This window comes from Chiloscyllium plagiosum, unplaced genomic scaffold (genome assembly GCF_037043375.1).
Source record: "Chiloscyllium plagiosum isolate Xiang-an unplaced genomic scaffold, Cpla_swu_hap1 HiC_scaffold_28, whole genome shotgun sequence".
Classification (NCBI taxonomy): domain Eukaryota; kingdom Metazoa; phylum Chordata; class Chondrichthyes; order Orectolobiformes; family Hemiscylliidae; genus Chiloscyllium; species Chiloscyllium plagiosum.
In genome coordinates, this window is record NW_028270166.1 from 50,000,721 (window position 1) to 50,013,351 (window position 12,631).

The 12,631-nt window shown below is 40.3% G+C and overlaps 1 protein-coding gene across 14 annotated transcripts in view; it reads left to right on the forward strand.

The window, feature by feature from the left end:
• eps15l1a (epidermal growth factor receptor pathway substrate 15-like 1a) overlaps positions 1 to 12,631 on the forward strand; it is a 395,032-nt gene that overhangs the window by 292,480 nt on the left and 89,921 nt on the right. For 12 of the 14 annotated variants that reach the window (XR_015751883.1, XM_043720767.2, XM_043720771.2 and 9 more), the window contains one exon: positions 8,704 to 8,851. The exons of the other annotated variants lie outside the window; for them this stretch is intronic. Coding sequence is in view for 11 of the 12 variants with exons in the window: in XM_043720767.2 (XP_043576702.2) it covers positions 8,704 to 8,851 (148 nt within the window). In the remaining variant the exon portion in view is untranslated. The remainder of the gene's footprint in view (positions 1 to 8,703; positions 8,852 to 12,631) is intronic. 14 annotated transcript variants of the gene reach the window in all.

Here is a 12,631-nt window from a genome sequence, read left to right on the forward strand (position 1 = left end):
CTGCCTGGCCTGCTGTGTTTTTCCAGCACCACATTTTTCAACTCTGAAGTCTTCTTACAACACTGGTGAGGCCACAGATTGAATACTGTGCTCATTTCTGGTCGCCACACTATTGGAAAGATGTGATTGTCCTGAAGAGGGTATAGACAGGATTCACCAGTATGCTGCCTGGGATGATGTTTGCAGGTAAAGGGACAGCTGGAAAATGGGAAGCCTTCAGAAATGAGATAATGAGAGTCCAGCGAAAGTATATTCCTGTTAGAGTGAAAGGAAAAGCTGGTAGGTATAAGGAATGCTGGATGACTAAAGAGATTGAGGGTTTGGTTAAGAAAAAGATTGAAGCATATGTCAGGTAGAGGAGGAAGTGCTTGATGTCTTGAAATGCATAAAAATGAATAAATCCCCAGGTCCTGATCAGGTGTACCGTAGAACTCTGTGTGAAGCTAGGGAAGTGATTGAAGGGCCTCTTGCTGAGATATTTGTATCATCGATAGTCACAGATGAGGTGTCGGAAAACTGGAGGTTGGCTAACGTGGTGCCACTATTTAAGAAGGGTAGTAAGGACAAGCCAGGGAACTATAGACCAGTGAGACTGATGTCAGTGGTGGGCAAGTTGTTGGAGGGAATCTTGAGGGACAGGATGTACATGTATTTGGAAAGGCAAGGACTGATTAGGGATAGTCAACATGGCTTTGTGCGTGGGAAATCATGTCTTACAAACTTGATGGAGTTTTTTGAAGAAGTAACAAAGAGGATTGATGAGGGCAGAGTGGTAGATGTGATCTATATGGACTTCAGTAAGGTGCTCGACAAGATTCCCCATGGGAGACTGGTTAGCAAGCTTAGATCTCATGGAATACAGGGAGAACTAGCCATTTGGATACAGAACTGGCTCAAAGGTAGAAGACAGAGTGTGGTGGTGGAGGGTTGCTTTTCAGACTGGAGGCCTGTGACCAGTGGAGTGCCACATTGATCGGTGCTGGGTCCACTGCTTTTCTTCATTTATATAAATGATTTGGACGTGAGGTATAGTTAGTAAGTTTGCAGATGACACCAAAATTGGAGGTATAGTGGACAGCGAAGGAGGTTACCTCAGGTTACAACAGGACCTTGATCAGATGAGCCAAGGGCTGAGAAGTGGTAGATGGAGTTTAATTCAGATAAATACAAGGTGCTGCATTTTGAGAAAGCAAATCTTAGGGGGACTTATACACTTAATGGTAAGGTCCTGGGGAGTGTTGCTGAACAAAGACACCTTGGAGTGCAGGTTCATAGCTCCTTGAAAGTGGAGTCGCAGGTAGGAAGGATAGTGAAGAAGGCGTTTGGTATGCTTTCCTTTATTGGTCAGAGTATTGAGTACAGGAGTTGGGAGGACATGTTGCGGCTCTACAGGACATTGGTTAGGCCACTGTTGGAGTATTGTGTGCAATTCTGTTGTGAAACTTGAGAGGGTTCAGAAAAGATTTACAAGGATGTTGCCAGGGTTGGAGGTTTTGAGCTATAGGGAGAGGCTGAATGGGTTGGGGGTGTTTTCCCTGGAGCACCAGAGCTGAGGGGTGACCTTATAGAGGTTGACAAAATCTTGAGGGGCATGGATAGGGTAAACAGACAAAGTCTTTTCCCTGGGATGGGGAAATCCAGAACTAGAGGGCATAGGTTAGAGTGAGAGGGGAAAGATATAAAAGAGACCTAAGGGGCAACTTTTTCCACACAGAGGGTAGTAAGTGTATGGAATGAGCTGTCGGAGGAAGTGGTGGAGGCTAGTGCAATTGCAACATTTAAAAGGCACCTGTATGGGTATATGAATAGGAAGGGTTTGGAGAGATATGGGCGGGGTGCTGTCAGGTGGGATTAGATTAGGTTGGGATATCTGGTCGGCATGGACAAGTTGGATGGAAGGATCTGTTTGCATGCTGTACATCTCTATGATTCTATGGGATATCAAAATGCAGCACCTTGTATTTATCTGAATTAAACTCCATCTACCACTTCTCAGCCCTTGGCTCATCTGATCAAGGTCCTGTTGTAACCTGAGGTAACCTCCTTCGCTGTCCACTATACCTCCAATTTTGGTGTCATCTGCAAACTTACTAACTATACCTCACATCCAAATCATTTATATAAATGAAGAAAAGTAGTGGACCCAGCACCGATCCTTGTGGCACTCCACTGGTCACAGTGAGTTATGAGGATAGACTGGATAGGCTGGTTTATCTTCTCTGGAGCATGGGAGACTGAGGAGGGAATCTGAATGAACTATGCAAAATTGTAACAAGCATTGACAGGTTGATCACGAAAATCTTTTCCCCATGATAGAAATGTCAAAGATCAAAGTGTCTCAGTTTAAGTGGAGGAGTAATTGTTTTGGAGGGGATAAAGATTTTTTTACTTGGAGAGTGGTGAACACATTACCTGAATGGTTGGAGCAGGTACTCTTGCAATGTTTAAGTAGCATCAAGACAAGCACTTAAAATGCCAGAGCATAGAAGTCTGTGGAGCATGAGTAGGTAAATGGGATTATTGTAATTTGGTGTTTTTTGTAGATATGGACATGGTGGACTGAAGGACCTCTTTCTGTGATAATTGTAAGTCAATAATGTATGATTGTAAGTCAATAAATATAAGGAAGAATAAAGAAATTTTACTGCCTATTTTAGGTCCACATGTACTGTTTTTGTTTAAACCATGTGCTGTTGTAAAGAATTGCAGCTCTATCTAATTAAAAACTGTAAACTAGATTCCTTCAAATCTTGGGGGGCTTTCACGTTCTAAATAAGTACACGTATCTACCATCTAATTTTAACACAGAATAACCCATCATCTACTCTTTTTTTTTAACCAAACCATGCTGCAGACATTGGAATGTTTATTTTCTGTTCTGCATTTAACACAAATTACACATGCAATTTGGCTGCCACAATTTAAACTTACTGTTGGATCTTTTAATTCAAACTGCCTCATTCCCATTCCAAGGCACAGGTCTTATTCTAAGATTCCATTCTAGGATGCTGAGCCAGTTCCAAGATGGAGATGTGCAATATTACCTCAACTGACTCTTATGGTTTGGGTACTTGACACTCATTGTGATAGCACAGCTAAGAGTGCCTGAGGTATGAAGTGAGCATTTTAGCCCCTCCAGCCACAGCAATGGATATTGGTGCCCCACTGTATGTATCATACCACCATCTCAATGACGAGTGAAATTTTAACATCTGAAAGACTATACAGATTAACATCTGACTGGTAGGGGTGATTGTAGTCCTTGGAATATCTCATTTCTAACAGTTGTTTTTGTTGTACACATGTTTAAGGCAGTAAATTGCCCTTTTCTGGTTAATGTAGAAAAATTAATTATGGAACACCTTTTCATTTGCTAGGGTTCTCAAAGCAAAAGTTCTGCTGGTTTGGGCACATTGCAGGTTTTGTACTATATGCCCAAAATGCGTTTTTGCATTTAATAATATTATGTTCTTTCAGTTTGTGACGCTGTGTCAATTCATTTAGCATAGCACAAACCAGATAAAGTTCCCTACACTGTAACCAGTTCTAACAGTAATCCTGAAGTCGACTATTTTTCACTTGCTGACATTAAGTAGTCATGGTGCTCTGCAGTGGAAGTATTGTGCTGTGGTCCCTAAGTTTGAATAACTTATATGATCTGTGTGATGGTGCTCAGTAAGTATTCATGATATTGACTCATTGCTAATGAAGAGAAGGTACTGAATATCCAAGTCAGGGTGATATATGACTTAGTGATGTTCCCCTGACTTCTCTGTTACTCATCATTTTTGTTAATAAAGGTCACCAATAAAGGTGTTGCTGTTTGATTATCATTGATGAGTTACCTTCGTGCATCCTGTAGGCACAATACATCAATGATAGAGGGGTAGGTATAGGTCTAATCCCAGTCTAGATTACAGATTACAGATTACATTACAGTGTGGAAACAGGCCCTTCGGCCCAACAAGTCCACACCGACCCGCCGAAGCGAACCCACCCATACCCTTACATTTACCCCTTACCTAACACTACGGGTAATTTAGCATGGCCAATTCACCTGACCCTGCACATCTTTGGACTGTGGGAGGAAACCGGAGCACCCGGAGGAAACCCACGCAGACACAGATTCCCTTCGGCCCAACAAGTCCACACCGATCTTCCGAAGAGTAACCCATCAGACCCATTTCCCTCTGACTACTGCACCTAACACTATGGGCAATTTAGCCTGGCCAATTCGCCTGACCTGCACATCTTTGGATTGTGAGAAAAAACCAGAGCACCCGGAGGAAACCCATGCAGACACGGGGAGAATGTGCAAACTCCACACAGACAGACACCTGAGGCTAGAATCGAACCTGGGTCCCTGGCGCTGTGAGGCAGCAGTGCTAACCACTGAGCCACCGTGCCAGCCAAAACAGTACAGTTGCAGATTGTATATGTTCTTTCCAAGTGATGTTACAGCTGCAGTTGTCCAAACGGGTTGGGAGTATTGCTATCAAGTTTCTAATTTGATCATTGTATCTGGTAAAGTGGCTTTGAGGAGACATGCAGTGATCTGAGGAATGTTTGCACCTACCATGCTGTTCTAACAAGTGTGTTGATGTGGTTGGCCTAGTTAAACTACGGGTATCTGTGTTATTTGTCTGAAGTCGATGTTTTATGTGTACCATTTGTCTGTGCTTTCACTTGACAATAATATTTGTTGTGTTGCTTGATGTGGTTGTCTGAGGTATGTTGTTTTATTTATTGGTCTTGATGTTATGAGCATCTGCTATTCATTAATGTGCTTCTGATTAGAATCTGTTGCTACTTACAATCGTACATGGAAGTTCTTTTTTACTCTTGAGGTGTGTTGAATGTTTGTTGCATTGATGCCTGCCTATAGTTGAATCAACATTGCCTTGCAGTTTGTTTCACCCGTACTCTTCTTTTGTCCCAAATTCCACATTTGAATTTGACCGATTAGGCTTCCTAAGTCTGATTAAGGTAACTTATTCCTCCTTATCCTTCTTGACCCATTGGCAACCTATGATTTGTTTTTCTTTTCATTATTTCACAGGATGTGGGCATCGCTGGTTAGACCAGCATTTGGTAATCACTCTTAACTGCCCTGGAGAAGGTGGTGATAAGCTGCATTCTTGAACCGTAGCAGTCCACCCAACCTGCACAAACCTGGACTGTGGAAAGAAATTAGAGCACCTGAAGAAAACCGACACAGACACGGGGAGAATGATGAAACTCCACGTAGACAGTCACCCAAGGCTGGAATCGAACCCGGGTCTCTGCTGCAACGCAGCAGTGCTAACCACTGTGCCACATTAAACTACCAGAGGGAAAAAAAAAGTCACTGAGAGTGTAGCTGACCACTAGAATTGCAGCAATTCAAGAAGGCAGCTCACCACCACCATTTCGAGATAGGAAGTAACTCTGGGCCTTGCCAGTGATGCTCATGTCCCAAGAATCTTTCCTCAGAAACGAGTATGGGTCTGATTCAGACTGGATGACTTTTTGACTTTAAATACTATGATCTCTTCACATATCACCTCATTGCTTATTTTACCCTGTTCAGTATCGCCACTATCTCTTGATTGTGACATTTGCAACATACTGTTTGGAAATGCACAATACTTACTTAGATCCTCAGTTGTGCCCTGTGCCTCCACACTAACTCCTTTTCACACCCTAAACAGACCAGCCTCGCAATATCCTTTCAATTTTTAAAAAATCATCTCTCTGCTTTTTATATTCAGCTTGGCGTCATATTGAATCATAAACCTGATATTTATCAAAGGACTCGGTTTCTGTTTAATTTACAGTTATCAGGATTTTAAGTTTAGAATGTGTTTCCTATTGTTATGGATGTCTTGTGTTACAGGTGTGTGTTTGCACACAAGGTATGTCTGTGTTTGAATTTGGATAAAATAGGTGCTTCAGAAGATTTGTTGTTTCTCCCTGGAGGTGTGAGACTTGTACCACAGGATGCAATTATTTATTAGCAGAGGGATTCAGTCTGGTCTACGTATGTGTGATTTGGGTTCTGAAGACCTATAGTTAGAGCAAGGGAACTGCAGTGTAGCTCTAAAGACTGACCACCAAAACCAAGTTAAGAGAAGTAAGACAATGAAAGTATGAGAAAGATAATGGTTGATATTAAGGGAATTGGTGCCAGTTGAGAGGAGCCTTGTGCTTTTTTTTCCTCTGTTGAGAAACACTTCTGCAATAGTATCCCTTAGCCTATTGCCACCTTTTTCTTACTCCTCCCCTGAATCACAATGTCACACAAACGGAATTAGCGCCATTGCAAAATATTTACAAGTTTCAAAATGACCCAGCACAAGATGAGGGTTTCTGGCCATTATTTGGGAAAATCTAGTTGATTTCAGTGTAACTACAAGCTTTGCAAGACCTAAACTACAAGATTAGCAACAGAACCCAGTATCAAAGCAGCTTCAGCATTGACTGGACTTCATTGGGTGATTTTATTGAATCACAGAATTTTGACCTTCAGAAACGTTTGCATTGTGAATCTGTTCCAACAGTAACCTCAGTTATGTCTTTATATACAATAGACAATGTGATCTGAAACTTTATAAGATTATTTATTACCGTGATAAATATCATGAGTGGATCACTGTATCACAAGTGTAATGATTTGTTCTGGAAGTGAGTAGATTGTGAGTGAAGTGCCTAATGAAATCCCTTATTTATTAGAGTCAATAGTTTACATTAGTCTGGCTTCTGTGAATATGGAGTAAAGTTGGTGCATACTGCTCACTTAGGGTATAAAATCGGTTTTATAGATACAAATTGATTTTTTGAAAAGGTACATGTGAGAATTAGGAATTGAAGTCTGTCACTGTAGTTTTATTCTGGTCTCTGAAAGGTCTCAGCTTTTCTGCCATTGGCACTTGATGAAACTCCTCAATAGAGTAGGCAATAAGTTGACAGATGAAGTACAACGTGAAGAAGTGAGAGGTTTAGTACTTTGCTTGGAAGACTAAACAAGCAGGATATTTCTTAAGAGTCATTAATGCTGGTGTTTCAAGGAACTTATGTATACAGCACTCATGCAAGTTACACAGACAGCATAGAGGCACAAAACAATAAGACAAACAACATGCTGATCCACATTGCAACAAAGTTGCAGTGCAAGAGTGAAGTCTTATTATAGTTGTGGGCGGCACGGTGGCACAGTGGTTAGCACTGCTGCCTCACAGCGCCGGAGACCCGGGTTCAATTCCCGACTTAGGCGACTGACTGTGTGGAGTTTGCATGTTCTCCCCGTGTCTGCGTGGGTTTCCTCCAGGTGCTCCTGTTTCCTCCCACAGTCCAAAGATGTGCGGGTCAGGTGAATTGGCAATGCTAAATTGCCCGTAGTGTTAGGTTAAAGGGGTAAATGTAGGGGTATGGGTGGGTTGCGCTTCGGCGGGTCGGTGTGGACTTGTTGGGCCGAAGGGCCTGTTTCCACACTGTAAGTAATCTAATCTAATCTAGTTGTTCAGGGTTTTGGTGATTTATATATGGGATACAGTGTGCAGATTTGCTGTCATATTTAAGGAAGGATATACTTGCATTTTGAACAGTAAAGCAAAAGTATAATAGATTGAACCTTTAACCTCTGCCCCAACCCCAGTTCCCCTTCTAGGCCCCACCTTTTTTGGTTTTCAGGCCCCTGTATACCTCATAGGATGGGTAAACATTAAAGGAAGATGGCCAGGTTGTCGAGGAGATGGGCAGACATGGTAAAAGTTAATTGGATTTATCAAGTAGTCCACAAGTTTTGAGGTGAAGGTAGGAGAGCAGCAGAGAGAGTTATTTAAGAAAAAATATTTACAATAAAGAAAAAAAAAAGCTTTGGTTTTGCTTTCCAAGTGTTCCTGGAACAATAGGCTATTTTAGGAGACGAAAGCAGAGTTTTAAAAGGTCCAGTCAGATCTGGACTATTTGTCCATCATTTCCTTTCAAATCTGTGTCCCTTGAACTTAGGGGAGTGGAGATGACAGCTGTACCAGGGATGATAGGGACAGAAATATTAAGGTGAACAGAAGGCCAAAAGCCAGAAGTTGTAAGTAATTTGGGGATTGCTTTTTCCTGGGGATGGATTTAGAGTTAGGTCTGGTGGGTGAGGGCAGAGCATTTGACCAAGAGTGGTACAAGAAACTGATCAGATTATCTGTTGTCTGTGATTGATATGATATGATTAGCATGAACACGAGGTAACAAAGTCAAGGCTTGATCATTCGTATTGTTTGGGATATTTAACTGGAGGGAGGTAATAGCATGAGGATAAGAGTGCAGCGAAATAGAGAGAGAACATGATGAATTAAGTTGAAGCCCTCGAGAATAAGAAATCATTTAGTCCAGTGGCAAAAAGGAACAATCTCCCCTACTTCTCTCTTCCCCACCCCACCCCCAAAAAAACCTTTCTCCTCTCACCACCTCCCCTTGTATTCCCTTCATATCCCAGCCCTGCTCCCAGCTATAGTGCAGTGGTACGTTGCTGTTTATAAAACTTTGCTTTCTTCCAACTACTTGTGGAGCAGTATTACTGTTGCTTCACAAGCTGAATTCCACTTATCACTCTTGCCCCATTTTGCTGTGGGGAGGGTGTGAATTCAGTATTGTGCTTGAATTTTGAGAAATAACTCAGACCCTGGAAGGTACAGAAGGATTGACCATGTGTTCTCTGCACTGTATCTACAGCCCTCAAATCCAGATCCTTTTGCTACTTCTGGCTCGGGACAGTTTGGAGGGCATGGATTCACTGATGACCCTTTTCAAAGTAAACAGGATACACCAGCACTGCCCCCAAAGAAAAGTGTACCCCCACGACCTAAAGCACCCCCTAGTGGTAAGTTGAATTGGCTCATTGGTAAGTATACATTTGATTACTGTAATCCCCCAGCATAGACATTAGCTAGTTTTTTTTTCATCATGTGCTATGCTTGTTTGGCTGTTCAGTGTGCTTTTTTAGAAATAAGTACTGGCATGCAACCACAAAACATGTGCAGAGAAGTTAATGTCTTTATTCCAATAGTACTTATTGAAATCCCTATCCCAAACCATCAAATCTTCCCTATGCCACTACCATTCTTTGCGTACAACAACCGCGCCATTGCTTTCATTCCCATTCCACTCTTTCTCTCTTTGTAATGTTGTGGTACCCCCTGCCCACTCCCATTGTGGAGTACTTTATGAAGTGGTTTGCCCAAAATCTGTTCACCTACACCAATGGGATGATAGTTGGTCAATTAAATATTTTGAAACTTTGCTTTGACATTTGGTACTGAGCGTGCCTGGACATTGTTCCATAAATAAGCCCGCCAGCAGGCACCCTTTTAAAATGACAAATAGCAACATTCTGACCTAATAAAAATTGCCAAGCATCATAGATAGGACAAGAGAATGCCATAAATCAATAAAAAGCAGAAATTCAAAAAAACAGTAATTCCTTTCTGTTCAGTTATGCTTGATTATGCTTCTGCTTCTTGCAGCCAGTTTCACAAGGTGCCGAGTTAACAGATTGCACTAATTCTGAGGGAGGCAAACTGGTTAGGTGTATGTTTTCATCTGACTTCTGGAGTGTCTGCTTTGTCTTTTGATTTGGAAAGTGGACTCTTAGCCGGAAAAGAAAGAAAATACTGTTAAAAGTATCTTCTTGTTGATACTTGAACACTTGATACAACAAAACAACATTAGGTTTTGGATCCATGGAGAGACGAGAAAAATTAAGTAATTGATTTCTAGGCTAGCCATTAAAAGGAAGCAGAGACACCATTATAATCTTTTTTATGTGGCAAATTGCTATGGTTTACATTTCACTGCTAGAAAGGGTGATGGAAACAGGTTCATTCTCACTTTCGAAAGATACTAAATGCTTGAAGGGAAACAGTTGTGTGATGATGCAGAAAGCAGAAGGGAATGGCGCTAACTGGATACCCGTTTCAAAGAGCAAACGGACACGATAGTCTGAGTACCTGGTCCCGTTTAGTATCAATCTATGAAGTATGTTTAAGTAAGATTGGAGCTCACGTGTACCAGGTAATCTTGAATAAATTATCCAGCAGGATAAGTGAAGCATGAATGAACTCCACAATTGAAGTGCAATGAGAAAAGAAAAAAAGCAGGAATAAAGTCACTTTACAGGGACAGAAGTATATAGAAAGAACTTCTAAAACTCATTTTGAGGTTCTTTTGGGAAAGAGTCAATGAGGGGCAACGGTATCCAGTATTTGATTGATTAATTTGGGCACCCAAATCTCCAATACAAAAGTGCTTTCTGCACCAATAATCAGAATTAGATCACAGAAGATGCAGAGCTCTCTGAAAATGAAAAAAAAATTGTCTAATTCAAATTGAGATATTTTATCAGTGTGCCCCTATGAGCTTTAACTATGGGTTAGAGAGTGAAATAATTATGGGACCCGTTCAAGAAGTTGGTTCATTGCATTCTTTGACAAAGTTTTTTCAATGCCGCTTTTACATGTATAGCATCTGAAATGGATGAAACCTTCTGACATTGATACTATGATATTTGATTGACGTGATCACGAGATTCTAAATTGAGCCATTTTGATTTAAAAAGGCTCTTTCCAAAGTATTTGCACAATGTTTCAGGATAATTTCAAAGACTTGCTATACTTGCCAATGGCTCAATGGTTTTTACATAATTGGTTCTGAGATGGGTATGGAGGATGAATGGACAAAGAGGGATAGGTTATGGGGGTGCATGAAGAGGGTAATGGGGGATACTGATGGGGCATGAGAGATTTGAAGGGTATTAGATGAAGTGTAGGGTCGAAGGAGCTGAGAGAGTTGAGAGCTTGATATTGATCTTGACAGCTGGACTGAAGTTCAAGTAAATAGAGATAGATATTTCAGCCTGGCAGAATTGCAATTCACTTGTTTCCATTGTTGCCTGGGCATTGCATTGGAAGTGATGAAACAGACCCCATCTTGCACCTACCCTCTTGCAAAGGAAAATATGTTGGCCAGGGACCTCCTTAATGGATGTGGGTTCTGGAGTCAGGAACTTTCTGAAATACTAATGTGTGTCTCCTTCACAAAGGTCCAAATTGACATGTTACTTAGGACTTGCCACTGGAATTATCAACTCTGAGAGTTGGAGATTTGTACTTAGCAAAAATTATTTAAGACAGTAATTTCTTTCCTGTCTGGAAATCTGCTTTGTGGAGGTAGTCAAATGCCCACCCTGTTAATTATTTGTGTTAAATAATTTTATAGAAACTTTTATGTTCTTTTGCAACAAATTACAACATTTTAGTTGACTTCCTAATCACTTGTTGTGCCTCACTGCTAACATTTTGTGATTATTGTATCAGGACCCAGATTCCCCTGTATCTCAATGTTATGCAATTTCTTGCCGTTTAACTAGCACATTGCTTTTCTGTTCTTCCTGCCAAAGTGGGCAAGTTTGTATTTTCCCTCATTTTATTCCAGTTTTCGATTGTTTGCCCGTTTATTCAAACTATCTAGATCCCTCAATAATTAATATTTTGAGTCCAACATAGCTCCATTGGACTCAAAATGTTAACTGTATTTCTTTCTCCACAGATACTGGCTTATCTACTGAGTTTCTCCTTTATCTAATTTTTATACAACATCTATAGGTTCTCCTCTGTCCACCATTTTTGTTACTTCCTCAAAGGATTTCTAATAAATTAGTTAAACACAATTAACTTTTCACAAAATCATGTTAATGATTCCTGGTTACATTAAGATTTTTAAAATAATAATAATTAATAATAATAAAAATAATAATTTAATAATAAATTTATTCAGAAACAGTCATTAAGCAGCTGGTCTGGAGTTCCCTATGTTCTGTCTCCTTTCTTGAATAGAGGAGTTACATCTGTTTTTTCCAATCTTTTGAGACTTTTCCAAGATCTCGGGAATTTTAATAATTAAAATCAATACTTTGAGACAGCTGTTAAGAGCTAGTTAAGGGTGGCTTGGGTTTTTTTCTGAGCTGACTTTCAGTGGGTCAACAACAAGTATGGCTGCGATAGAAAAGTCTCATCTTGATTTGTACTCATTTCCAAGTAGTACTGTACATTAAGACACAGTAAGCTTAAATATCTGTTAAGTTCTCATCATTTTTCTTTAATATACTTGGTCTTTTGCAATGTTCTTAAATGCAGCTATTGATAGAAATTGTGTTCCTTTTTCAAATCTTGTTTGGGGATGAGAACGGAAATGGGCATAGAATGGCATTGCTAAAACGAAATTGGAAAAGGGATGTGAAAGAGGAAACCTTAATATTTGTGTGTGAACGAGAGCATGCTTTCCAAAGAAAAATACAAAACGGCCACAAATACTTTGCGTAATTGCTTCTCAGTACTTTCCTATTTGAATCAATGTTATGTTTTCTTTTTATTCTTTATCAATGTTTTGTTCTAGAAATCTTAAAGAACTTTTCAGTCTGACAAGTTTTTATAGATGGTGAGCAGATCTCTCAATCTGTGTTGTCACAAAAAAAAATTTTAAACTGACATTTGCAAGCATAGTTCATTGCTGCCGCACATATTTAAGGGGGAATTGAAGACCTTCAAAATAACGATTGTAGAAATATCATTTGGAGTATCATGTATTTTTTAAATTTATTGAATCA